Raw genomic sequence first — 26650 nt, forward strand, 5'->3', positions numbered from 1 at the left:
AGAACCATATTTACACAGACCAAGTGGAGATTCTTCTTTGTGAAGTGATGCGCCGATTACAAACACCGGGCTGCCTCTTTTCTGACATGCTGTGATGCGAGACCGTTGCTAGATCATCTGTTACTGCTACAGATGATCGCTTGCCAAGAATAGACGAGGCAAGAAATATCACAGCCTCAGAAACCGTTAAGAGTAGAAAATACTGGCATTTCTGCTAAGGAAGAAGAATTTACAGGCGCCAGTCAACATGAGATATGTCGTATTCTTCGATTCTCGATCTTGCTTGGCTAAGCAGGTAAGTGAGCAGAGAGTGCGCAAGTACCGGGGCAGTAACTAAGAAAAATCCATCCTATTTTTGATCATATTCTTGACTGCTTGTCCAGTCTCCCCCGGGCCTCGCTGCCGGCAGGCTTCTCCGAGGCATTCAGGTCCCAGCGAAAAGGCGCTATCCCAAGGGGTGTGCCGCCCTGCCTGGTTTCGCACACCTGAGTTTATTTCTTGTGCTGATCCTGCCGCCTCTTTCCATCCAGCTCAACGTACCCATGCCCCACTCTGAGCCAGCGCTTACTTGCTTCCTTCCAAGACTAATCACTCTTGAATTACAACAAGCGCAATTCATGCCGTAAATAGCGTGAGCATGGTTAAGCCTGGCGTTGGAGCCACCCATCCTGTCTCTGTCAGCCTGCGTGTGCCTCTGGGCTTATCAGCGCTTTCTGTCTGGGTTTTCTTGTGCATCACAGCTGGAACGGAGCTTTTCCCGGAGGCGTCCCCGGGCTGAGCGTCGCACGGAGCGGGTTTCCAAGGCCGAGCGAGCTGGGTGCGGGGTCCCTCTTGCCCTGGGATCAAGAGAGACCTGGCGTGTGTCCGGGAAGTGCCACCTTCCTGCCGGAGCAGCTGGGCGGCATTCCCCAGAAAGGCTTTGGCCCTGGAGAGAAATGACATCAGCGTAGGTTAGTAACTGAGGTTCGTGATACCTCTGGGGTTCTTAGGCAGCAGCTGCGTATCCGCGCCGAGCGTTGCTGTTACAAATGCTGCACCTCGCTGCGCGGCGGCACCAGGCCTGCGTGCCTCGGGCACGTGCTCTTTTACATTGGCAGCCGCGCTGACACCCGTCTTGGAGCTGCATGTAGTGTAAAATAACTGTTCCTTCTGCAGAATTGTTTTCTTTCGCTGTTTCATTTTAACTGCTGTCTCTGGGGAGAACACATATTCTTCCCCTTGCCTCCCAGCAGTACCACGGCCAAGCGCAGCTTATTTTTTTTGCTGGCCAGGTGAGGCCCCTCATGTTTTGAGATGCTTTTAGCAGAGTGCGGGGAAGCGCCTTGGCTTCTGTGGAAACCAGGAGCCGCTTCTGGCTTAGCGGGCACGAAGCCGCAAAGGGAATGTCTCTGCTCAGCATTCCTGTAGTGAGAATTTCAGCAACATTTGGAGAACTAGAAGGAAAAAGGCCTGAAGTTGGGGTGTGTCTCACAGGCTCTGACAATAGCTCCTGCCTCCCTGGAGATGATTATCAGCTTGTGAATATGCCCAACTCAAACAGCTCAAGCCATCTGTTTCTAGGCAAGAGGGAGTCTGCACGTTATAGAGGCAACGTGATCGTCTCAAAGGCAGGGATTTGGTAGCTTCACCTTAAAAGATGGCAAAGCCCATGCACAAGATCCATGCCTCCAGTCTGGCCTATAGAAACCAGCCTCCGTGTATTCCTCTGCTCACAGGAAAACTTTTAATAGGAAAAGAGGTAGCTGGGAGTTTTGTGTTAGTTGCGGCCCGTGGAAGAGCGTCCTGCGCCGGTCTCTCCCTCCAAGGGAGGAGCCTGGTGGCCCCGGGCAGGCAGGTGGCCTAAGAACTTCTGCAAAGGCGAACAAACCCGAATGCTGTGAATTGTCTCATTTTTTTTTTTTTGTCATAAATATTGCCAGCGCCTCTCACAGCCTGGGACAAGAACGTCCTCAAGGGACGAGGCACAAGCGGCGCGCAGGAAGGGAGGTGCTGGGCCAACAAGCGCGGTGCTCTGCTGCCCGGCTGCTGCGGCTCCCCTGAGCCAGCTGCTCCGTTTTTTTTTCTTTTGCATCCATTTGTGGAAGTTGCATGACTGGAGCTGCAGTGGAATTAGAGCTGGCTTCCACAGAACACCCTCAGAAACGTGTACATTTACAGGCCTGCTGGGAGCCGTGGGTTCTGCCACGAGAGCAGGTCAGCCCCGCGCTCTGAAGGATGCGTGGATGCTCCGCTCCCTCTAATGCCAAGTCCTGGCAGCCAGGCAAGGAGAATATTCCTTCCCTTCTCCCAGATGCGGGCATTATTTGTATTAGTGTTAATAATTTGAGTCGTGTTTGCTAAATAACCGAGGTGAGCGACCTTCCTGGCCTTGGGAGTTGCATACCAAACCCATCACGTGAGCCGGGGCCCGAAGACACCGTAACTATTGGAGAGGCCGGGAAGGGGGATTCCAGGAAAATGCTGCAAGCAGAAGGTGACAGCGCTTTTCCAGAGGCTTCTCAATGGCAGGGGGGGGTCTGGGGGAGCAGCCAGCTTGTGCTGGGGAAATCAGCTTTAGAGCCTTGCTGGCAGGGCTGGGGGCCGGCAAACCCCACGTTTGCCCAGCTCTGCTGCAGCTCGTGGGGGGCCGTGTCCCCACGGCGAGGTCCACTTGGCTCGTGAAAAGCCAGTGCCTGAAGAGGGGCAAGCTGGCCGCCTCGGCTGAGCCACACGGGTGAACCGGGAGCACTGGGCACAGAGGAAGGCCGGGATCGTGGGTGATGGGGGCCGCTTCAACTGAGCTTGGATCTTCTCCAGGTTGACCTGGAGGAGGGTTTGGATGCTGGAAGTGGTCTTCTCCCAGGCTGCAGCGGGGAGCGGGACGAGCTGCGCATTCGGCTTGCAGGGCCGGAGCCTGTTGGGAAAGCCAGGCCGAGGAGGTCTGCAGACCCCCCGGAGGCACGCAGCCTCCCCGCTGCCTTCCCCCGCCGCCCCAGGCAGCGCCTTCGGACCCTCGGCGCCGGGGCCCGCGGCAAGGCGGATCTCGGCTCCGCGCTTTGCGCGGCGGGAGCGTCGGCTGGAAGGCACGATCCCCCTCCAGAATGGCTCAGCGCACAGGAGATGCTTTCCATTATGGAAAATGTCAGTGATATTAAAAAGATTATATATATCCATAATACTTGAAGGCCTGTCAGTGATTAAAATGGAAGGCAGAGGCCGGGGGAGAGGGGGTGGCATTGAAACGATCGAGAGACATGACTTATTTTGTCATGTCATCTGATGCCTCCCTCTCTCCCCTACCCAGGCTCCGGAGCTGTTCAGAGCAGGGGAAGAATCCACTCCAAATTTAGATCCTGGCAAAAAAAAAAAAAAAAAAAAAAAAAGAAAAGATTAACGAACCCGAATCGCAACCGTGGCCTTGGGTACCAGCGAGGGAGCTGCGCTATGGGGAGGGTCGGCATCCCTCGGAGCCGCGTCCGAGCCCGGGGGCGCTGAGATTTCCGTCTAAAAATAATGGGGGGGAGGGAGGGGGGGGAAAAAAAATACTAAAGCAAAGCAAAGCAAGCAGCAGCAAGCAGCGCCTGGCTGGCTGCCAGCGAGGGGCAGTGACTGAGCATTTACAGCATCCCCGCCTCCCGCATGCGGCGGGGCAGGGGCTCGGCGCCGCAGCCCCCGCGGCCGGTACCGCACCGCGCTGCGCCGCGCCGGGGGGGGCGGGGGGCTGAGCGCCTCTGCCGGTGCCCGGGCGGGAGCCGGGCCCGCGGCTCGGGCGGCCCCGAAGGGGTTAAGCCGGGACCTGCCCAGCCAGCCCGGCAACTCGCAACGGGCGGGCTGCGGCCGCCTCCAGCCCGCTCCTACCGGCACCGGCACCGGCACGGCGGGGCCGCCGCTCCGCTCCGCGCAGGTAAGCGGGGCTGCGCGCCCCTCGGCAGCCGGGCGGCGGGGGGAGGCGGCGGAGGAGGAGGAGGAGGAGGAAGAAGAAGGGGGGGAGGAGGAGGAGGAGGAGGAGGAGGAGGAGGAGGAGGAGGAGGAAGGTTCTGGACGCCGGAGCATCGCGGGCCGGGGGTGCCGGGCCCCGGCGGGCAGCGCGGTGGCACCGTGCCTCCCGGGCCGGGCTCGGGGCGGCGGGGCCCGGCTGCGGCCCCCAGGCCGGGCTGCGGGAGCCGGCGGCGCGGCCGAGGGCTCTGCCGGGAGCCTTTCCCCGCCGCTGCCTCCATGTCGGGCGCTGCTTCTCCCAGCCCTGCACCTGATCGGGGATGGAGCCGGGCTGTAACCCCCCGCCGGCCTCCCCCCGCCGCTGCTCTGGCCCCCTGCCCTCGCCTCCCGCCCCGGCCCCTCCTGCTCCCCCGCCACCTTGTCCCCCCTCGCCCCCCGCCGCCCCCGCTTCGCCGCCGCAGTCCCCTGCGCCGGGGCGATGGGGACCGATGGGGACCTGTCCCCGCATCCCCGCGTCCTTCTCCCACCTGGCAGCCTCCTGCTCAAGGTCACTGCAGTAATTCCATCTGAGCCGCCGGGTGCTGCCGCCTTATCTCCCGCACAGCTTCTGTTTCACTGCCTTTATATTCTGGGGTGGGGATATTGTGTTCGATAAACCCCCCTGCTTTTCACACCGCTGGCGGTGCTCCAGCCGGGGTCGCGCTCCTCTCGCCCCTGCCCCAGCCCCTGCTTCCCATCTCTTCCCATGCGGACTTCCCAGGCCATCTCGTGGCGGGCGAAGTCCAGCTGGGATCGGGACTCCGGCCGGGACGAGCGCGGTGCCGGAGCCCCTCACGCTGGACCTGGGGTTTGTCCTGCCAGGAGACCTGTTGGAGGCAGGAGGGACCATCCTGCCCCAGAGGAGGAGGGCTGGCGTTTGCTGGCGTTTGCTGGCGTTTGCCGGGCCGGTGGCACCTTTGGAAAACGCGACTTTATCTCCCGCCTGGGTGTTGGTGGAAAGCAGAGCGTGGAGCCAAGTCCTGGAGGACTTTGCTGCGTCGCTGCCCTTGTCCCGAAGGCGTTTCCGCGCCAGGCGGGCAACGGCACGGCTGTCTGCGCCGCGGGCTCTCCCGGCGGGATCCAAAGGCCGCGCCGACGGGTTGCATTGCGAAAGGGAATCGATATAGGGAAGCGTCTCGAAAGAAACTTCGGCCGCCCGCGAGTGTGGCGGTGCCAGGCTCCTCTCTGACTCACGGGGGACGTTGCCGGCGGAGCCGTGGGGCGCCCGGCCGCTGGCCCGCAGGAGCAGGAGGTGCTGGACCGGTCGCACGGGTTGCACGGGAGCGTGGCGGGCGCCGTGCGTGGTTCGTGGGCACGTCGGCACGGAGCAGCGTCCCGAGCCGGGAGAGGGCTGGACACGGCACAGGGAGGTACCGGCACCCCGAGGTGGGTGGTGGGATGCAAACTAGTAATCGCTGTCGGCAGGCGCTGCTGCGTAGGGGAGATATTCCTCTGCCCGCAAGCGTTATCTCGGACGGGGAAAAATTGCCAGTGAGTTTTGTTGCAGCCGCAGTGGGAGCTCTGGGAGCAGCTTGTCTCCCCGGCCCTGCGGTGCGGCCCTGCGGAGGGCAAGGCAGCTCCGGGCAGCCTCTGCCTCCTGGCTTTGCTTAGTCCTTTGATAAAATGAGGGCGAATGGTGTCTTCCCACCGTGCAGGGAGAAGGTGAGGATTAGGACTGCCCCGGAGAGGGGACAGAGCGGTGATGGGCTCACGTGAAGACGGGTCCAGCCTGACCCACCTGATTTTTGCATCCCCGTCGGGTGCAGCGCGTCCCAAGGACAGGCCCTGACCGCCGGGCAGGTACCAGGGCAGCTCCCGGCCGCGCCAGCCCCTGCCGGCCCTGGATCTGGGCACAGAGAAGGCTCAGGCAGCTCGGGGGTTTTTGGAGAAGGGGATTGCGTTATCCATCCTGCTCGCTGACCTGGCGCTGGAGGGTAGCACCCCGAATTTGCAACCCCGCATCAGCATGCGCTTCCATATCCGCAGCCTCTCGTGGAAGCAGAATTATCAAGTTTGCTGGGAAAACCCACCCGAGCGGCTGCCAGCGCCGGTATGTCATGGCAGGCTCTGACTCATGGCGGGGTTTGGTTTTGCACGATGCATCCTCGGCGGCACTGAGAGCCTTGGGGCGATGGCCGGGGCGAGCGGGGCCACGTATGGCTGCGGGTAGCGCATCTGGGGGTGCAGGGAGCCCCTGGCTCGTGCGAGGGCTGGGGGCCTGAAACCAGCTCTGCCGGGACGGTGGGGCTGAGGCAGCCGGGATCTGGAGGAGGGAGCTGCCATTTTCAGGTGGTTACTTTTAGAAGCAGAAGTGTAGGGTAAAATCTCCTCCAAATGTTGCTGAATCCAGAGCCAAATCTCTTGGCGGCTCCGCAGCGCTGGGTATCGGCTTGCTAGGAGATTTTTTTTTTTTTCCCCTTGAGCATCCCGCATCCTGCGTGTCTTTGGGTTAGCGAGCAGTGGCAGCCCGGCACCGTGCACCTGACGCCCCGGCGATGGGCACTTCCACCTTGAGAGGTGTCCCCGGTGCCAGCCGAGGGCTCCGGGGAGGGTCTCGGTGGTCGGGGCGGTGCTGAGGTCTCTGTGTTCCCGTTCCCCGCTGCAGGCACCAGTGAGGCCGTGGCAGTGAGCGCCCATCCCTTCTCCGCCATTCCTGCCCGCCGCCGGCGGGGCTCCGGCACCGCACAGCCATGACGACCTCGGCGCTGCGCCGGCAGGTGAAGAACATCGTGCACAACTACTCAGAGGCAGAGATCAAGGTGCGGGAGGCCACCTCCAACGATCCCTGGGGACCCCCCAGCTCCCTGATGTCGGAGATCGCCGACCTCACCTTCAACACGGTGGCCTTCGCCGAGGTCATGGGCATGATCTGGCGGCGGCTGAACGACAGCGGCAAGAACTGGCGTCACGTCTACAAAGCCCTCACCCTCCTGGACTACCTCATCAAAACCGGCTCTGAGAAGGTGACCCACCAATGCCGGGAGAACCTCTACACCATCCAGACGCTGAAGGACTTCCAGTACGTGGACCGGGACGGCAAGGACCAGGGCATCAACATCCGAGAGAAGGTGAAGCAGGTGATGGCACTGCTGAAGGACGAGGAGCGGCTGAAGCAGGAGCGGGCGCACGCGCTGCAGACCAAGGAGCGCATGGCCCTCGAGGGCATGGGCAGCGGCAGCCACCAGGTCGCCTACGGCCGCCGCGCATCGCCCTACGGCGAAGACTACGGCCGGGCACGGGGCTCGCCCTCCTCCTTTAACTGTGAGTGCTGCTGGCGGGGGCCTGGGGGCTCGCTCGCGGGGCTGGTGGCTCGCTTGGGCTCGCTGTGGGGCAGAGGCAGGCATTGCATTCGGTTTGCACCCGCCTGGTGCCCGTCGCTCCCCGGCACCTTTTGGAGGGGTGGTGGTGAAGCCTGACTCTATCCTGTGCCGCGGGCAGAGGTTTGGCTGGGCCAGTGGTGAACCCCAACAGTGGTGGCAGCTGGCGGTGCCCCGAGCCTTAAACCCATGGCTCGTTCGTGGCAGGGAGCTCTAAAGTGGGGCTTTGTCCCCTGGGGAAGCCACGCTGCGGAGCTGCGGGCGTTGGGATGGGGCCTGGGGGAGGCTGCTGATGTGCTCCCCAAAATACCCCAGTCCTGACGCTGCTTCTTCCCCTTTTCCTCTGTTATCTCCCAGCATCATCCTCATCCCCACGGTTCGCCTCCGACCTGGAGCAAGCGAGGCCGCAGACGACGGGCGAGGAGGAGCTGCAGCTGCAGCTTGCGCTGGCCATGAGTCGGGAGGAGGCAGAGAAGGTAGGGTGGCTCTGCCCGCCCCGGGGCGCGCGAGGCCGGGCATCTCCCTGCCCCTTGCCTTGTCTGCGGGCACGGCGGGACATTTCCCCGGGAGGAAGGAGGATTCTGGGGGCGGCCCGAGGCCGGTGCATGCACCTGCAACCGCACCAGGCTGCTCGCGCTGTGCCCAGCATCCAAAATCGCCAGCGGGCACAGGCTGTCCCTGCTCCCTGTCCCCATACCGGTAGGGACAGCAGCAGGCTGAGACCCGTCCGGCCGCCCAGATGCCATGGTGAACTTGGGGGGGGCTTGTGGATTCATCGCGACCCCCCCAAACCTGGCTGCCCTCTTCCGCCGAGGGCTTCTGGTCTAAGCTCCCCCATTTCTCTGGCCTTCCCGTGGAGGTTTTAGGAGGCGATGCCTTTCCCAGCGCTACGGTTTGCGCGGTGGGTGGGGGGCCAGCACCGGGCTGGGGGCTCGGTGGGGCCGGGTGCTCCCTCCCACTGGCTGGTCCTTTCAAACTGGGCTAGAAAGAGCCCTGGAAAACAGCACCAGGAGGAGCCAAGCAGGGATGCAGGCAGCAGCGAGCTGCTGTCCCCAACCGTGAAACCTCCCCCAGGGTTGTCCCCTCTCCTATCTGCTGGCCACAGGCCCTTTTCCACTGGGGACGGCTTATTTGCACACTGGCTGAGATTGCCACCGGCTGGCACGGCCCATGCGGGTACAGCCGGGCACAGAAAGTCAGAGGGACGTGGTGACCGAGGGGCTGTGTGCCCAGGCCGCTGGGCATCCCCCAGGGGCTGGCACCGAGCACCGCGAGCTCGGTCCTGCCGGGGCAGGGGACACGCTTCGGAGACGGCGCTTGCTGCTGCCTGTCTTCCCTGCCCGATGGAGGCTCTTTTGGAGCCAGAGCAGAGCGTATATCCCTATTTTTGTCCTGGAATTGGAGTATTTATAGCTTCCACATGCTGCTGCGATGAGCACTGTAGGAACACGCTCTTGAAAGCGTTGCCTGTTGGAGTCCATCTGGGCTGCGCACATGTGTGCACGCTCGCACACACTCGTACAGGCGTGCACACACGCAAACCCCTACCAAGGACCCCATTCCCAGCCCCAGCTGGCCCCACGCTGCTGGACAAGCGTCACGGGGCGGTGATCGGGGCTGCCATGGAGGTACGGGGACAGCTTCTCCCCAAAATCTGCCGCAGGTCTGGGCGCTTTTCCCCCAGCAGAGTGGGGCCGGGCAGGATTCCCGAACCGAGGCCGATGTGCAGTGCAAACCCTCCTCCCCAGCAGGCTGCCAGGGTGAGGGGACACCTAATCCATCCCCTCTCCTCCACTGACTGCATCAGAGTCCCCAAAAACCTTCCAGGGGAGATGCTGGCTGCCTCATTTAGGGTCGTCCCAGCCTAGATGCAGAGGGAGGTGATGGGGTGGGGGAAGGAGATGGGGCAGCGGCTGCAGGGGAGCCTGAGCGGGAGCTGGTTCGAGAGCGTAGGGGCACCGGGCTGGGGGTCCGCAGGCAAAGCCGGCTGGATGGGCACAGAGATGCTGTGCAGGCAGGCGAGGGGCCGCAGGAGAGGCGGTGGCGAGGACAGGGACCTCCAAGCAGTCCCAGGAGCTGAGGGCAAGCTGAAATGTCACCCAATTTCCTCTGTTGGCAGAAGCCACTTCCAATTTCCAGTACAGATGAAGAAAGGCAATTGCAGCTAGCGCTCGCGCTGAGCAAAGAGGAGCACGAGAAGGTACCTGTGCCCCGCAGCACCGGGCGCTCCTCTCTCCTTGCACTTGGGCTTCTCTCTGGGGCGCTGGAGCCCAAAACACCGCCTGGCTCCGGCGCCCGCTTTGCTTTCGCTGCTCTGGGCTGTCTGCTGAGCGCTCTCCTGGCGGGCTCAGCCCCAGAGGAGCCGTCTGCTGGGATGCTGGGACTTTTCGGGGATGCGGTGGCAGCTCCTGTGCTGGGTCTGTCTCCTGGAGAAGGTGCGGGCTGCGGGGTTACTGAGCTCACGGGCCCCATGCCTTGTCCCCGCAGGAGGTGAGGGCTTGGCAAGGGGAGAACTCCCTGCTGCAGAAAGCTGTGGAGGAGACTGCCCAGGGCAGGGAGGAAGAGGAGGAAGAAGATAAGATGAAGAAAAGCCAGGTATAGCACTGGGGACCTGGATGGCCACACAGCCAGCCTTGGGCTCTGGGGCAATCCTGCAGGTCTGCCCTGGGCTTCCCTCACCTCTTTATTCCCTTTCTGTTTGCAGTCCTCTATCCTGGAGCTGGCAGATATATTCGGGCCGGTGCCAGCCCCCTCCAGCCACACGTCAGCCGACCCGTGGGATATGCCAGGTGGGGGCAACTCGCGGGCTGCCAAGGCTGGGGACAGTGGCAGAAACCTCTCCCTTGCCTCTGTCTCTTCCCCAGTCCCCAGGAGCTCAACAGCAAGGACCTCTTGCTTCTCCTCCCTCTGCTGCCTGGTCTGTTCCACGCCCGGGCGGTGCTGCTGGAAGCTGTGGTCCCCCGGGCACATCCCCGCCACTCAGCATCCCTCCGTGCCCTGCACCGTTCCCCTCTTCCACAGCTTCTCCTCTTCTTTCAGACATGAAACCCAAAGCGGAGCCGGCAGCCTCTGCCTGGACCAGTGCGGCTGACCCCTGGGTGCCGGTCCCGGCTGCCGGCGGGGAGCCCCTCTCCCAGGCGAGCGCCTCATCCCAGCAAACCTCTGCCGGGCCCTGGGATTTCCCCCCCGGCACCACGGCAGCCTCCGACCCTTGGGGGAAGGTGCCCTTGTCTTCTGGCTTCCCTCCTGCGGACCCCTGGGTGACGGCATCCCCCCCCACCCAGGCCTCTGGTTCTACGCCAGCTGCCGACCCTTGGGCCGCTGTGGCCGAGCAACCTCCTAACGCTGGTAAGAGGCTCGATCGTCGTTTTGGCTTTGCCGGGGACTGTGGGCAGCGTTGGCCATCGCCGCCCTCCTGCGAGTGGGCATCCCGGGGTGCTCCCCCCTTCCTCCCGCAGCCAGCTCCGCAAACACCCCCTCCCCGCTCTGCTGGCCCGCAGCGGGACCTCCGCTCGCCCCTCGGCATCCCGAAGACTTCAAGGAACTTTTAGGCTTTATCTCTGCACAGAAGAGGCTGCTTTAATTAACACGGCACAGTTAACGGAGCCCTCCCGTGGGAGCGGATAGCTGCCGCCGCATCACTCCAGCAGTGGGGTGACGGTGTTGTCCCCCCATTTCTTTGCTCCCCCGAAACCAGCCCTATGTGCCCTGCCGGGCCGGGACGGTTGCTGCTCGCAGGTGCTGCGTTGCAGATGGGGAAGCAGTTGTAGGAGCAGCCGGTGTTTCAGAGCTCAACGCCACTCTCGGTTCCTCCTCGGTGCTTCCTCTGGCCCCGCGGAGGTCCTGTGCTGCCCTCGGTTTTGGTCCCTGGGGAGGAGAGCAGAATCCGGCCCGGGGGCCGGTGCTGGTTGTTAAAGCATTCCTGCAGACCTGTCCCCTCCGCCTGTCCCCACTGGGGCTGGGAAAGGGACCTGCCTGCTGCGGGGGGACGGCTGGGAGCCGTGAGGGGGCTGCCTTGGCCTGCAATGACCCCCAATGGTCTGGCTCGTCTTAGCCCCCCCGGGCAAGTGCACATTCCCGGCCTGAGCCCTGCGCCCCGCCACCGCATGGCCTCTTGTCTCCTTGCAGGCAGCAGCCCCTGCCTCTCTCCTGCCCATCCATCTCCCATCCCTCACCTCCCTGCTTGCTCCCTTCCTTGAGTCTCACCTCTTCCCCCAGCTCCAGGGGGGGATGCTTTTGACCTGTTTGCAAAGCCGCCCGAGCCAGCCGAGCCGCCGGAGCAGGAGCCCTCGCAGCCGCCCTCCTCGACCAAGTCCAACAGCCACGTCGGTAAGGGCCGGGGGAGCGGGCAGGGGCCGATTTGGGCAGGTGGGGACAGGGACCTGTCCCTGCCCGCTGCAGGGAGGCAGCTCCGGGGCTGGCCGGGCTGCGCGTGGCTGCCGACTGGCACGAGCAAAGCTTGTTCCCACTGCAACCGCACGCGCCGTGGGCTTGGGCTGCCCCGTAGCCGAGGGGGCAGCTCCGGTCCTTGCGTGCACCGGTGTCCCCAAGCCCGTCACCCCCCGCGGTGGCTCGGGGGGAGCTCGGGCACGCCGTGCCGCAGCCTCAGCCCCACCGCATCGAGCTGTGACCTGGGGTGCGACGTGCCGTTAGCCGCCCCGTGCGGTGCCGGCAGGATGCCGTCGCCCTCGGTGTCTCCCAGCTGGCTCACACGGCCTCGTCTCCCCCCCACACCCCAGAGCTGGACCCCTTCGGCGACCTGTTCCCCAGCGCCAGGCAGGACGGGGCGAAGAGCTTCGACCTCGCCAGCCTGGCCGACTCCCTGCCCGAATCCGGCAAGGAGCGGAAGGACTGTAAAACCCCCGAGGCCTTCCTCGGCCCCGCCGCCTCCTCCCTGGTCAACCTGGACTCCCTGGTCGCACCTACGCCGGCCTCAAAGACGCGCAACCCCTTTCTCTCGGGTAGGTGCCGGTGCCGCGGTGCGGGCTGCTGGCCGGGAGCTACCCTGGGCTGGGCAGAGGGGTGTTTGGGGGAGGAAGAGGAGGGCTGGGGATGGCATGGGCTGCCCTGACGTGTCCCATCCTCTCCTTGCTAGGTCTGAGCACGCCGTCCCCCACCAACCCCTTCAGCCTCGCCGAGCAGCCCAAGCCGACGCTCAACCAGATGCGGACCAGCTCGCCGGTGCCCGGCTTGCCCGCCGGCCTCCCCGCCAACTCCATGACCTACAGCGCGTCCCTGCCGCTGCCCCTCAGCAGCGTCCCCGCCGCCGCCGCCGCCCTCCCTGCCTCTGCCAGTGCCTTCCCCCAGGCCAGCACCTTCCCCGAACTCCCCAGCAACTTGCCGCAGCCTTTACTGCCGCTGAGCGGCCCCCCGGCCCCGCCGTCCGCTCCGGGGGGGCTCAACCCCTTCCTCTGAACCCTCTGGACGTGTAGACTGTCGCCCCTTCCCCGGCTGTTACAAATCCCCCTGGCCATTCCTCCCGCCCAGACCTTTGGGGGGCCAGCGGTTCGCTAGCTGCAAGGGAGGGTGCCCCCCACGCCAGCCCCCTCCCCGCGCCCGCCGGCTGGGGGGCAGCCAGCATGAGCCCCCGCGCTTGACAAGCAAGAGGGGACCCCCTTCCCCTGCGGAGGCCGGAGGGGGGCCGCGGCGGGGCCTGTCCTCAGGGCTGTGATTTGGGGGCTCCGGTGCAGCGGGCTGGGCTGGTGCATGGGGTCTCGCTGCTGGATGGGTTCCCCCCCCCCCCCCGACCCCGGGGTTGGGGGGGCTTTGCCCCGGCGCCTGCGGGGAGCTGGGGCCGGGGGGAGCCGGGGTCCCCTCCCGGGGCAGGCGCTGCCCCAGGCCGGGCTCCCCTGGCTGTTCCTCTCCGGCCGCCCCCCGCCTCGCCCGCCGCCCCTCGCCCCCTTCCCGCTCGCTGCCCCCCTCAGCCCCCCGCACCCTGCAGGAGGAGCCGCGGGCCGGGCCCCGGCGGCGGGCAGCGGCCTCATCGCCCGCTGCGGGGCCCCGCTGCGGGCCCGGGGGAGCGGCGGGGCGGGGGGGGGCGGTGCTTCGGCGCTGCAGGAGCGCGGCGGCTGCGGGCTGCTGCGAGACAATAAAACGCTCTGACGGACCCGGTGTGCGGCTGCCGGGGGGGGGGGGGAACGGGGGGGCCGGGCCGGGCGGCGGCGGGGCCGCCCCGGAGGCCCCGGGCCGGGGCCGGGCAGCGGCGGCCGCTCCGCCCCGCTCCGCCCCGCCCCGCCCCGCCGCCATGTTGGCGGCGCCGCTGCGCCGGGCCCGCAGGTACCGGGGGGCCGGGCCGGGCCGGGCGGGGGGCGCCGGGAGGGGCGGGAGCGGACCGGCCCCCGGGGGCGGGCGGCTGCGGGCCCCGGCTGCGGCCCCGCAGGGCGGCGGGCAGCGATCGCTGCGGCGCCTGGCAGCCCCTCGGCGTCGCCGCTGCCTCCCCCTGCACCTCCGCGCACTCTCCGAGTCCCCCGCGTCCTCCCTGCACCTCCCACGCCCCCCTAAATTCCCCTGCATCCTTGCAACGCCCGGTCCCCCTCCTGCATCTCCCCTAAATCCCCCCTGCACCCTCCTCAATCCTTCCTAAATCCTTTCTGCACCCTGACACCCCTCCAGTATTCCCCTGCATCCTCCCTGCATCCCTGCACCCCTCCTGCATTCCCTGAAATCCTCCCTGCACCCCTCCTGCATCCCTATACCCCCTGCATGACTTTACATTCTCCCTGCACCCCTCTCGCACTCCCTCCTGCATTCCTGTGCCCCTGCCCTGCATCCCTGCGTCCCCTCCTGCATCCCTGCACCCCAGCCCTGCATCCCTGCGTCCCCTCCTGCATCCCTGCGCCCCTGCCCTGCATCCCTGCATCCCCTCCTGCATCCCTGCACCCCTGCCCTGCATCCCTGCGTCCCCTCCTGCATCCCTGCGCCCCTGCCCTGCATCCCTGCGTCCCCTCCTGCATCCCTGCACCCCAGCCCTGCATCCCTGCGTCCCCTCCTGCATCCCTGCGCCCCTGCCCTGCATCCCTGCGTCCCCTCCTGCATCCCTGCACCCCAGCCCTGCATCCCTGCGTCCCCTCCTGCATCCCTGCACCCCAGCCCTGCATCCCTGCGTCCCCTCCTGCATCCCTGCACCCCTGCCCTGCATCCCTGCATCCCCTCCTGCATCCCTGCGCCCCAGCCCTGCATCCCTGCGTCCCCTCCTGCATCCCTGCGCCCCTGCCCTGCATTCCTGCGTCCCCTCCTGCATCCCTGCGCCCCAGTCCTGCATCCCTGCATCCCTTCCTGCATCCCTGCGCCCCAGCCCTTCATCCCTGCACCCCAGCCCTGCCTCCCACCCTGCAGCAGGAGGATCTCTCTGGTCCCCTCCTGTTCCTCGCTCCCCTCGCCATGAAGAGCTTGTGCCTCCCTGCCCGCACCCTGACCCCGCACCTACCCGTGCACCCACCCGTGCACCCACGGGAGAGGATTTTCCTCTCTGAGGACACACAGGTCAAGTCCCACAGATGCTGCTCCCTTACCCGCGGCTGTCGGGTGGCTGTGCCCCCAAAGGGTGCTGGTGGTGGGCTTGGGGCTGGAGGGGAGGGAGCCCCGGGGGTGGCAGTCCTTGGGCCATGCCTGTGCTGAGCTGGAGAACAGCCTCGCCTGAGCCTGCAGCAAGCGGGGAGGACTTCGTAGCGTCCTGGGGGGGATGGAGGGGGACCGAGCCTCAGCGGAGCTGCCCACCTCTGGGGCTGAGAGCGGTTTCCCCTGGCATGGGGAGCGAATAGCGGGGAGCAGCACCCCGTCCCGGGGCCGCGCTGGGCACCCGCAGGAGCCGGGGTGAAGGCGGTGCTGGTCCGGGGTGTCGTGGCTCTCTCCAGGGGCTGTGCGTCGCTGCGGCGAGCAGGGAGATGATGAGGCTGTTTGGCGTCGCAGGTGCACGTTTCTAACAAGGAGCCTGACCATGGCCATGGGGGGGACAACCAGCCCCCCCAGCGTCCCTCGTCACACCAACCGCCTGATTAACGAGAAGTCCCCCTACCTCCTGCAGCACGCTCACAACCCCGTGGATTGGTAAGAACGGCTGGTGGCTTTCTCCCTCCTCCTCTCCTTGCGTCCGTGGGGCTGAGGGACTCGCTGCCGTGGAAGCGATGGCAGGCGAAGCAGCCTGGCCTCCTGTGCGGCTCCCTGCAGGCTCGGGGTCCGTGCTCCCGAGCCAGCCGTGCCCCCGGCTGTCCTGACCGCTCTCCACCAGGCAGCAGCTTCTCAGGCAGCTTTAGAGGAGCCCGGGTCCCAGCAGCGGTGACCCCTGAAGCTCCTCTCTTGTCTTCCCTCCGCAGGTACCCTTGGGGTCAGGAAGCCTTTGATAAAGCAAAGAAAGAAAACAAGCTGATATTCCTGTCAGGTAACCAGCAACAAGACATATTTCACGTTCCCGCGTGTTGTTCAGTAGATGACCAGATAAGCCCGGCTGCGTCCTGAGCTGGTGCGAGTAGCCACGTAGGTAAGGACGGACACTGAGCACCGCTAGCAAGAGAGGGCCACGTGCTTTAGTGGCTCTCTCTGAAGATGGGCTGCGTCAAGGACCAGAGTCCTTGGCCAGGTTTTAGGAGCAAGAGCTGGAGAGCCCAGGAGGCCCTGCAAGCCTCCATGCTTGCAGGCCTTTCTCCTCCATCTCTTCTCGAGGGGCGCAGCAGCTGTTGCCCATAGCAGGGTTCCCCACCTCTGAGCCATCTCCCTGTAACGCGTGTCCTGCTCCCTGCAAAGGGCCTTTCCTCACTCGCCTGCGCTTGTTTTCAGTTGGCTACTCCACCTGCCACTGGTGCCACGTGATGGAGGAAGAGTCCTTCAAGAACAAGGAGATCGGGGAGATTATGAACAAGAACTTTGTGTGCATCAAAGTGGATCGTGAGGAGCGGCCAGATGTGGACAAAGTGTACATGACCTTCGTGCAGGTAGGGGAGGCACGGGCAGGGCTCGGGAGGCTTTGACTGGCTCTCTCAAGCTGAGGTTCATGGTCATGTTCCTCAGACAAGAAGAACCAGTATGTGGGGTGGTCTGAATGGGGCCGTGCATGATCACAAGGGTGGAAAGAAGCACGCGTCTGTCCTCAAGTGAGGCGCTTGGATGTGCCAGAGGGTACAGAGCAGAGGGTGCCTCTTGTGTGACCTTGGTGCACCCGTGGTTTGTCCTTCAGGCAACCAGCGGTGGAGGTGGCTGGCCGATGAGCGTCTGGCTGACTCCAGACCTCAAGCCCTTTGTAGGGGGGACATACTTCCCTCCCGAAGATGGAGTTCATCGTGTTGGCTTTCGGACTGTGCTGCTCCGAATCGCAGAGCAGGTACGGAGCAGGAATGGTGTAGCAGGCAGTGCTCAACCAAAGGGGCTGCAGGGAAATTGGTCTGGGCTTGACGGGTGACCGAGTCAAGAGATACAGTCGTGAGAAGCAGTAGCCCAGAGAACACGTCAGAGCTTTGGCTGGGTTAGAGACGGATTGGAACTGAGCTGGGGAGGGGGACCAAGGACTAAAGGTGCAGTTTCGGCTGGTGCAATGCAGGAAGCAGAAAGCCAAAAAATGGAAGAACTGACTTTCTCACTCTGCATCTTAGTGGAAGGAGAACAAAAATGCCCTGTTGGAGAACAGCCAGAAGATCCTGGAAGCGTTGCTACACATGTCCGAGATCCGTGTGCGGGGCCAGGAGTCACCCCCACCATCCAAAGAGGTGATGGCCACCTGTTTCCAGCAGCTCTCCAACTCCTACGATGAGGACTATGGTGGCTTTTCCGAATCCCCCAAGTTCCCCACCCCAGGTCAGTCTGGCCTCTGCTGCTGAGCCCTGCCGTGGGGCAGGCAGTGCCGGGGGGCAGAGCCCACCCCACAGCCTCCCACTTTCTTCCCTGTATTTCAGTGAATTTGAATTTCCTCTTCACGTACTGGGCCCTGCACCGGACAACTCCAGAAGGTGCCCGGGCACTGCAGATGGCTCTGCATACCCTCAAAATGATGGCCCATGGGGGCATCCATGACCACATCGGTCAGGTAGGAGGGAAGCCTCGGGGGTAAACCCCTGGCATGCCCAGGAGGCGTGGGGTGGAGGTGTTGGGTGGAGACGTGGGGTGGAGATGTGGGGATGTGGGGTGGAGATGTGTCCTCTTGGTCTTTGCAGGGGTTTCACCGCTACTCCACTGACCAGCACTGGCACGTCCCTCACTTTGAGAAGATGCTGTACGACCAGGGGCAGCTGGCAGCTACGTACAGCAGAGCGTTTCAGGTACGGCCGTGGCATCCCTCTGCAGGGGGGCTCGCTTGGCACGGAGTGCTGGCTGGGGAGGGCTGCCTTGGTTTGGGGAGCAGCTTCAAAGCCTGTTCCCCAAAATGTTGCCCATCCCATGGGCATGGAGCGGTCCCATGCTCCCCTTCATCTACTGGTCTTCATCTGGACAGGAACGCTGCACAAGTCCATGACGGTTCAGCCCCAGGGTTTTGAGCGTAATGGGGGAGGGAACGGCCTTCTGGCTGGTCTTTGCAAGAGTCAGCAAGCACATGCTGCTGCCTCTGACCTTGCTGTAACTCTAGGGTTGCTCTCTAGTGCCTGTACATTTCTATCAGGCATCTTACTCTGAATCCATCCCACGTTTAAAATCCCTGGACGTTCAAATGTGTTTCTTCCCCTTTTCCAGCTCTTTAAATCAGAATAACTTATTCTATCTTGCTGTGTCTCTGCCCCTCGTAACATTGACGTCCACCCTGTGCCTCCTGCAGATCTCTGGCGATGAATTCTTTGCCGATGTTGCCCAAGATATTCTGCTCTACGTCTCGCGGAACCTGAGTGACCAGGCAGGTTGTTCCCCGAGCTGGGCCAAAGGGAGCTGCTTACCCTGCCCTGGGACGTGGCTGGGGGCTGCTTTTCCCTCCCTCCCTTCCCAGCTGAGCTGGGGCTGGGGCACTGCTGCGGCTCTCTGCCCGGACTGCCAGCCCAGCAGTGATGGGGAGCTGGCTGAAGGTCCTGTCCTGGTAGCTGGAGGGTCTCCCTGTTGCTCTTTTCCCAGGCAGGAGGTTTCTACAGCGCAGAAGATGCGGATTCCTACCCGACCACCACATCCAGAAAGAAGCGAGAAGGAGCTTTCTGTGTGTGGGCAGCCGAGGAAATCCGGGCTCTCCTTCCTGACCCTGTCGAGGGGGCCACAGAGGGGACGACCCTGGGAGATGTCTTCATGCACCACTATGGAGTGAAGGAGACCGGCAACGTGAGCCCCATGAAGGTGAGGGAGAGCAAAGACCTGCCCAGTACCGGGAGCGTCTGTGGGGGACCCGCACCCCTGGGCGTGGGGGAATGGCAGAGCAGCCCCAAAGCACGCGGGGTCCACCCCCTCCTCGGCCCGGTAGCGTTCCTAGAACGGGGCTCTCCTTTCAGGACCCCCATCAGGAGCTGAAGGGCAAGAACGTCCTTATTGTCCGGTGCTCCCCTGAGCTGACGGCGGCCCGGTTCGGGCTGGAGCTGGGGCAGCTCGGTGCCTTGCTGCAGGAGGGCCGGCGGAGGCTGTCTGCAGCCCGGGCGCAGCGGCCGCGGCCGCACATGGACACCAAGATGCTGGCAGCGTGGAACGGTGAGAGATGGCTCAGCTCTGGGGGTGCGTGCCTTGGCTGCACCCCTCCGTGGCTGCCCGGGGCCAGCACGTTTTTGGGGGCTTGTAGCAACGCGTCCTGCTGGGACTGGGGAGGCAGTGGGTGGGCTGGGGTCCGGGGCTGTGGGAGCTCCTGGGGGAAGCTGCCCCACACCTGCAAGCCGTGGGGCTGCCGAGGGTCGGGATATTGCTCTGGCTTTATTTTCCTCCCTTGTTGCCAGCAGAGAGCAGCAAAACTCTTCCCCTGGCTCAGCCCAGCTCCCCAGTTTGGGCTCTGGGGAAGGGGACCGAGTTGGGGATTCAGGATGCAGGCAGGGCACAGAGCCCATCTCCACTGCTGCATTAGCGCGGGGACCACAGCTCTGTGTCTGTCTGTCTGTCCAGGCGTCCTGCAGCAGGTAATAACTGCAGTACCCCAGGCACTGTTCCCAGCAGTAAATGCCTGGGTAGCTGGGTCTGGAGCTGGCGTGAGCTGGAGTTATGCCACGTCCTGCAAACAGGAGGACTCTCTTAAGCTCTGTTTCTGCCTGCAAGTGAAAGCTTAGCTCTTGCTGGCCTTGCAGTGCTCTGTCCTTCTCTTTGGTGACAGTAAGTGACTTTCTTAGCCGTTTGCACTGAGTGGAAGAGCTGATGACTGAGCCCTGACCTGCCTCAAATGTCAGGGAGGATGAGCTTCACGCTGAGCATCCTTTAAAGGAAAGACGGTGACACCCCCACTGGTCCCTTGTGCCCCCCTGAGCCTGTTCCCGTGTCTGTGCCTACGCAGGGCTGATGATCTCGGGCTTTGCCCAGGCCGGGGCGGCCCTGGCCGAGCAGGAGTACGTGAGCCGGGCTGCGCAGGCAGCTGCCTTCCTGCGGAGACACCTTTTCGACCCTGCCAGTGGGAGGTTGCTGCGGAGCTGCTACCGGGGCAAAGACAACACGGTGGAGCAGAGGTGAGCAGTGGTACGCTGGTGGTCTCTGGACCTACTGGCCACCCGGTGGGAGCTGCCCGAGCCTACGGTGGTCCACGTCCTCCCCTCCTCCAGGCAGGACTGAACTTGGAGGGAGGGAGGCTGTTTGCCTTGCAGAGCTGCCTCTGGTGCAGTCTGGGATGGATTAGTGCCCCCCACCCAGTGAGGAGGAATTAAGGTCAAATCCTTTTCCATTCCTCATCTTTGGAGCTGGCAGAAGCCTTCCCCTGCCCTCCCTTGCTGCCGCTCGACCGTGCAGAAACCTGGGGCTGAGCCGTGTGATGGCTTGGCACAGCCACTGCTTATCTTGGACTGAGCTCTGAGCTGACATCTCCTTGGGTAGCAGAGACCAGTAGGTAGGGCTTTGGTGGGTTGGAGAACATTTCCCACCTGGCCAGCGCAGAGACCCTGATGCTCCTTTCCCATCTGCTGCTGCAGCACCGTGCCCATCCAGGGCTTCTTGGAGGATTACGTCTTCGTCATCCAGGCTCTCTTTGACCTGTACGAAGCCTCGCTGGAGCAGGGCTGGCTGGAGTGGGCCCTGCAGCTCCAGCACATGCAAGACAAGCTCTTCTGGGACCCCAAAGGCTTTGCGTATTTCTCCAGCGAGGCTGGTGATCCCTCTCTGCTCCTGCGCCTGAAGGATGGTGAGCTCGGGGATGTGGCTGTGCTCGGCATGCGTTATGGTGCAGGGCAGCTTGGGGAGGGCAGGGGTGATGCCCGGCTGGAGGCCCAAGCCATGGGGTGGTGAAGCATTGGGCTGACGGAGGACCTGTTTTTCCCTGCAGACCAAGACGGAGCAGAGCCCACCGCCAACTCTGTCACTGTCACAAACCTGCTCCGAGCAGCTTGTTACTCCGGCCATACGGAGTGGGTGGAAAAAGCCGGGCAGATCTTGGCTGCCTTCTCAGAGAGGCTGCAGAAGATCCCAGTAGCCCTGCCAGAGATGGCCCGGGCCACCGCTGTCTTCCATCACACCCTCAAACAGGTACGGGCTGGGACTCGTGTCCCCTACAGGACCGGCCGCAGGGAGGGGGCCCGGCGGTGCTGTGGGTGCAGTCACAGCTCTCTGCTGTCTCCCTCCTGCCACCCACGCTCTCCCCGGACAGGTCGTTATCTGTGGGGACCCCCAAGGAGCAGACACCAAAGAGATGCTGCGCTGCGTCCACTCTGTCTTCAGCCCAAACAAGGTAGAGGTGCCGGTCCTGCCTGCCGGTCCTGCCAGCCCTCCCCTGGCCCCCTGCGCCGCCGCTCCCCGTGCGCTGCCGTCCCGCTCCCTGCCGCCGCCTGCATTGCTGGGGCCTTCCTCCTTTCTCCCAGTGCAGCTGTAGCATCCATCCTCCTCCTCCTCTGTCCTGCCTCCCTTCTGGGAAGCATCCTATCCTCTCCATATTCGTAAGCGCAGCCGGCAGGGCCACGGCTGAGCCCCTGCACCCCTCTCCCTGGCGCCGAGCGCTGGCAGCCCAGCCTAGGGAGCGGCTGCGGCAGTGGCTGCTGTCGCTGCTGGCTGTTTACACTGCTCTCAGCCTGAGCCCAGCATCCCCAGCGCTGCTCTCCCAAGGGCAAACCTTTCATTCCGGTGTGGATGTGTCATGCCCGGTGCGGATCCAGCCAGTGTCTGGATCACCTTCTGCCTGGAGCCACCCTTGCATCCTTGGGAAGTGGCAAGGTGGTACCCTGCTCCGGCTGTGTTGCGGGTGTGGGTGCCCCTGGCTTTTCCCAAAAGCTTTGCCCGAGCTGTGCTGTCGCTGTGCGCTGGGGTTACCGCCTCGCTCTGCTCGTCTGCGTCCCCGCACGGAGATGCGTCACTCGGTGCATCCCACGGCGGGGCCGTGCTGCCGCGGGGACGGAGCTGTTTGCTGCCCGCGGAGCTGGCAGGGAAGGGCTGCACGGCAGCTGGCGCCCGTCGCGTTCGGCGGGCAGCGTCCCTGCCCCGGGGACGGATGGCTCGCGCCTTGGCAGGGCTGTCGAGCCGAGGGAAGCAGGGCTCCGCTGTGGGCAAGGGGGCTCAGCCTCTCAGCCTCTGGACTGGATTTGTCCCCGCCTGTCAGGGTGCTGGTGCCAGGGACTGGCACGTTGAGCCGCAGCACGTGGGGAGCTGGCACTGGGGCCAAAGCATCGGTTTCCCTCTGTAACCCTGGCTGGGGTGAACTGGGGAGGGCTGAGCCATCAGCGTGGGATTCCCTGCTCTGTCCTCGCGTTAGCTCAGCCCACGGAGGCTTTTGTCCTTGACCCTCTGCCTGCGTGCCCAGCGGTGTTTAATGCCGGTGTTGGAGGACGGTCACAGCTTCTGCCTGGGAGCGTGGGTCAGGGACGCAGCTCTCTGTCCTTCCTCCGCCATCTCCTGTCCAGCAGCGCCCTTGGCCACGCCGGTCCCCGTGCTGTGTGCGAGGCCTCTGCTCCCGCGCTCTCCCTCTCTCCCTTTGAAGGATTACAGTGGGTGACCCAGTTTGCAGGGACGGGAAGGGACCTGGTGGCAGTGGGGAGCTCAGCGCCACTGCTGATAACCCCCTCCCTTTCCCTGCAGCTGGTTCAGCCCTCGGTCCCCTGAGTCAGCGCGGGCTCTGCGGGGGGACGCAGCCGGCAGCTTCGGGGTCTTGAGCAGAGCAAATAGCGCAGCCATTCCCTCTCCTCCCGTGCAGCTTGGATCCCTCCTGCTGAGCTGGTAACGAGCCTGGCTGGTGGGGATGCTTGCTCCCCACGGGCAGGTCCATCTCCCCCAGGCTGTTGCCTTCCTCAGAGCATGGAGGAGGAGGAGGGCTGGGTGCTCTGGATGGATGCTTCCGCGGGGGAGTGAAGCCACGGGGTGCTCGGTGCCCGCCCGGGCTGCGAGCAGGGGAGCTGTGCGTGGAGGGGTGCACGGGGGGCTGCAGCCGGAGGTCTGGGTATGCCTGCCCTTGTGTGTGCCTCGTGTCGTGATGGTGGGACGGATCAGGAGCCGTCCCGTTCAGCAGCCTGGGTTTGTTTCCTGGAAGAAGGAACGTGGCAGGAGGATCTCTGCCGGGAAGGCTCTCTCCCCAGAGGGGTGCAGCCCCGGGGGGGCTTCTCCGGTGCCACACTTTCCCTGTGGACAGCCTGGCAGTAGCGATGGCTCCTCGCCTTGCAGAGGTGATGGAGAGAAGAATCCCACTGCTCAGAAGGTCACGCTGTCTTCGGGAGCAGCCTGCCGCCTCCCGACAGCCATCCCTCTCTGTGCTGCATCGCACGGGGAAGGGAGACGTGGGTGCTCCTTTTCCCGCCTGCCTTCAGCCCCTTCCAGCTGCTCCCCATCTCTCCTTCCCCCCCCGCGAACCTGCCCAAGGCGCAGCCCTGGTCACCCGCTCCGGGGACACGGCAGCTTTGGGAGTTGGGGAGATGTCACCGCCGTGTCCCCTGCCACCCCCGCTCCCTTGGTGCCGGCAGGGTGCTGGGGGCTAGGCTTGTCTGCAGGAACACAATTAATTAGGTCGTTCCAGTAATTAATTCCTTACAAACCTCACACTGAAATCATTGCTGTAACGAGATGCCAATGATAAAACGGCATTGAGGTCGCAGGTTTAAATGGACCCCGTGCCCGGAGGAGCCCTTAGCCGCAGGCAGTGGGATGTGGGTGCTGGCGGCTGCTCCCCCAGGGTCGCGGTGCCAGGAGCAGGGCGGTTTGGATCCCTGCTCCAGGGCTGGATCCCAGCTCCTGGTAGAGATCCCTGCCCTGTTAATGGTCTTTAGGGTAATTATGAAGGATCCCATTATCTCTTCAGCTGCAGAGCGCTAGCCTGCTGCTCGCCTTCATCCTGGCCCCGCAAGAGGACCTTAGGGAGCTTGTGAGAAAAATGAATAATGAATTTCAGATTGGACATGAATTGGTAATTAATCACTCCTGGAATTAATTCCAGACAAAGGCGAGGGGGGAGGAGGTTGAGGGGGGAGCTGGAGGCAGGCAGGGAAACGGGCTGAGCCGGAGGTGGGTCAAGGCAGGGGCCGAGGGGGAGATGTGGGGCGATCGGGACAGGACGGGACTGCAGCAGCCGTTGTCCCGGGCGAGGGCTCGGGGATGCGGTGACCCCCTGGGGACACAGGGTGAGGGCAGCCCCCGCCAGGCACGGGGGAGGCTGCACGGGCGTCCCTGCTGGGTGCGGGTGCTGCGTTCGCTCCTGGCCCCGGGGCTGGCGGCAGAGGATGCCGTGTGCCGGGCAAGCAGTGCCGCGGTGGGAGGTTTGCACGCCACTGCTCGGTGGCTGGCAGGGGCGGTGGGAGCCAGGGTGGCAGCGTTTGGTGTCGGCATCCCTCGGTGGCAGCGGCATGAGCAGCGCAAACATGTGGCGAGCGTGTCAGTGCTCGGCAGGCACGGCGGCGGGCACGTATGCGGGGCTGGGCTGGGCACAGGTGAAGGATGGCCGCGCGCTCCGGCAGCGGGATGCTGCTGCTGTGCCTTGGGCCTGGGAAAGGTCTGCGCTTTGCTCGCCCTTCGCATCTGAGTCGGCACCAGGCTCCCTGCCAGCTCCTGCCCTTTCCCCTGATTAGCCTGCAAGCCCTGAGGCTTTGACAAACATTTTGCCTTTCAGAAAAGCTAATTACCACGGCAGCCCTGTCATCACCCCTGGCTGGTGCTGCCATGTCAGCTGGGAGAGCCCCTGCCCCACTGCTCCCGGTGTCCGAGCTTTTGGGAAGCGTCTGGAGGGCTGCAAGGGTGGGAAGGAGCGATGCTGCAGCTGGGGCTGGGGCTGGGTGTCCCCAGGGAGCCCGCTGGCTCGGGCAGCCCCCTCCGGGCTGGCGTACCCCCGTCCCTCTGCTTCGTCCCTGGCTGCCGGGCGTCTGGTGGGGAAAAGGGAGGCAAAGCTGTCGGGGATGGTGCGGACCACAGGCTCCCTGCAGCGCAGGGGCGATGGGGTGGTGGCCGCTGCGGGACCCTGGCGGAGGGCTGGCGTGGGTCCCCTCGGCTCCCCGTCCCCTCCCGCCTTCGGGCGAGAGCGTGGGGGACGCTGCCAGCGCTCGGCATGTCTGCGGGGAGGGAGGGAGCAGCTGGCTGCGCTCTCACAGCTCCTTCTCCGGCAGGTGCTGCTGCTAGCAGACGGAGACAGCGCTGGGTTCCTCCACCGCCAGTTGCCTTTCCTTGCGTCCCTGGAGAGGAAGGACGGGAAAGCCACCGCCTATCTCTGCAGCAACTTCGCCTGCTCCCTGCCCGTCACCTCGCCCCAGGAGCTGCGAGGGATGCTCTGCCCGTGAGCCCCTCTGCCTGCGGGAGGGCGAGGGGCGGTCAGGCTGTCACGCCAGCTTGGGAACACGGGAGAGACCCGTAATAAAGCCACCCTGGGCATCAGCTCCCTCCCGGATGGTTCCTGGCAGCACAGTGGGGCTGTGCCCTTCCCTGCCTGCAGCAGATCGGGCTCTGCTTGCACCGCTGCTCTGGCAGCGTCTCGGCAGAACTGGCTCTGGTCCCCGGTGCTGGTTTTGGCATGGCCGGGAGACACCCGCCGAGGAGCATCTCCTCCCCCTGCACACGCGCTCGCTTCTTGCCGAGGAAAAGGAAAACAAATTAAATATAAATCCCAGCATTAATGGAGAAGTCAGATGGGAAAACTATTAGGGTTCCTATAGCAACCCGGGGCAACACTGTCAAAAGCACCTGGGTGACTTGGGAGTCAAGTGCTTTTGAAAGTGTTACTGGTTACGACAGCCGCGGTATTTTTCCATTACAGGGTAGATTGTAACATACATTAAGTTAATATATATAGTGCATGCAAAAAAACCTGCTGATCACCACAGCTGATGAAAACGTGCCACAAGACCCAGCCTAAGCGCTTCCAAACAGCTCGACATCCCGTCCTGGCTTTGCCGAGGTTGCAGAGACCCGGTACAGCTCGAGAAAGGATTTTTCAAAGTCTTGTTTTCTTTGCAAAAGGCCTGGCAGCCAGTGCCCCAGTCCACACTAGGATGGGGCTTGGGAGGCCGCGGCGAGGTGAGGAGCTTCCCCGGGGCTGGGGCGGCTGGAGGGGGCTGGGGACACGGGGATATGGGGACACGGGGACACGGGGACACGGGGAGCTGGGGGCCGGCGTGCCCTGCGGCTGCCCCGGCATCCTGAGCGTGGCTGGGGCGGGTGCCCCTGCCCTGGCTGGGGATCCCCGGCGGCGATGGCAAGCAGGGAGATGTCCCACCTCTGCCTCTGCTGGGGCCGTCAGCCCTCCCTGCTGGGGCAGGAGCCGAGGGGCTGGGGACCCCTGAGCCTGCAGGCAGCGGGGCTGGCAGCAGCTCCATGCCGGGGGGACGGCTGGGCTGGAGCAGGCAGGGGTGGCCGGCCGGTGGGGTGGCTTGGCCAGGACCGCGTTTTCAGGCTGGGTGCTCTGGGTGGGTGCTGCCGGCCAGGGTGTTTGGGGCTGCGGCTGCCCCAGCCTGGCCCCTGCCTTGGCTTGCAGAAAGTTTCTGCAAGAAATAACCCCTAAAAATGTCTTTCAGCCAGCGTTAGAGGAGGGGGGGTGTTTGCTCTGAACTTTCCTGGCAAAGCCTAGGCTGGACCAAGGCTCTCGCCCATCCTCACTGGGGGCTCGGCCGCATCCTGCTGACGCCGGCCATGGGGATGGCACTGCCAGGTCCTGGCACCCCTGCACGCCAAGCAGAGGGAGATAACCCACCCCGGCAGAAGCGGGATGCCGTCACCAACCACGCAAGCTCCCTTTGCTGCAGCGTAAACTTTATTCTCCCTTTCCTCCTGTCCGTCCCTCCTCCTCCTCCCTGCTTCCAACCAGGCAAGTACCACGTTTCCAGCATCCCTCTGACACCCTGGGGGGCCCCGGCACGGCAGCCCGCGCCCCGGCCGGTGGGATGCTGTCATCTGGCAGCGAAGCGGTGCCG

General features: G+C 64.2%; 2 protein-coding genes across 7 annotated transcripts; both read left to right on the top strand.

The window, feature by feature from the left end:
• The first annotated feature begins 3745 nt into the window (after positions 1-3745).
• On the top strand, positions 3746-13180 carry EPN3 (epsin 3). 4 transcript variants are annotated; one of them, XM_082326473.1, is made up of 10 exons: positions 3746-3883; positions 6560-7215; positions 7629-7747; positions 9391-9471; positions 9759-9866; positions 9976-10060; positions 10311-10619; positions 11490-11600; positions 12011-12232; positions 12367-13180. In XM_082326473.1, the coding sequence occupies exons 2-10, from the start codon at positions 6645-6647 to the stop codon at positions 12684-12686; spliced, it is 1926 nt and encodes a 641-aa protein (XP_082182599.1). In that variant the 5' UTR covers positions 3746-3883; positions 6560-6644; the 3' UTR covers positions 12687-13180. The 4 variants fall into 4 exon arrangements, with proteins under 4 accessions (XP_082182599.1, XP_082182602.1, XP_082182601.1 ...); XM_082326474.1 differs by lacking the exon at positions 3746-3883 and adding an exon at positions 5882-6004; XM_082326476.1 differs by lacking the exon at positions 11490-11600.
• A 318-nt stretch (positions 13181-13498) lies between these two features.
• Positions 13499-25520, top strand: SPATA20 (spermatogenesis associated 20). 3 transcript variants are annotated; one of them, XM_082326419.1, is made up of 16 exons: positions 13499-13547; positions 15180-15317; positions 15584-15648; positions 16044-16198; positions 16441-16584; positions 16853-17054; positions 17153-17283; positions 17411-17515; positions 18007-18085; positions 18298-18506; positions 18659-18851; positions 19636-19804; positions 20261-20469; positions 20611-20810; positions 20932-21012; positions 24854-25520. In XM_082326419.1, exons 1-16 carry the CDS (start codon positions 13516-13518, stop codon positions 25022-25024), a joined length of 2283 nt encoding a protein of 760 aa, XP_082182545.1. In that variant the 5' UTR covers positions 13499-13515; the 3' UTR covers positions 25025-25520. The 3 variants fall into 3 exon arrangements, with proteins under 3 accessions (XP_082182545.1, XP_082182546.1, XP_082182547.1); XM_082326420.1 differs by lacking the exon at positions 13499-13547 and adding an exon at positions 13649-14753 and having other exon boundaries at positions 24854-25518; XM_082326421.1 differs by lacking the exons at positions 13499-13547; positions 15180-15317 and having other exon boundaries at positions 15637-15747; positions 24854-25517.
• The last annotated feature ends 1130 nt before the right edge of the window (positions 25521-26650 follow it).

The sequence above is a fragment of the Platalea leucorodia genome (genome assembly GCF_965183815.1).
Source record: "Platalea leucorodia genome assembly, chromosome: 14".
Classification (NCBI taxonomy): Eukaryota; Metazoa; Chordata; class Aves; order Pelecaniformes; family Threskiornithidae; genus Platalea; species Platalea leucorodia.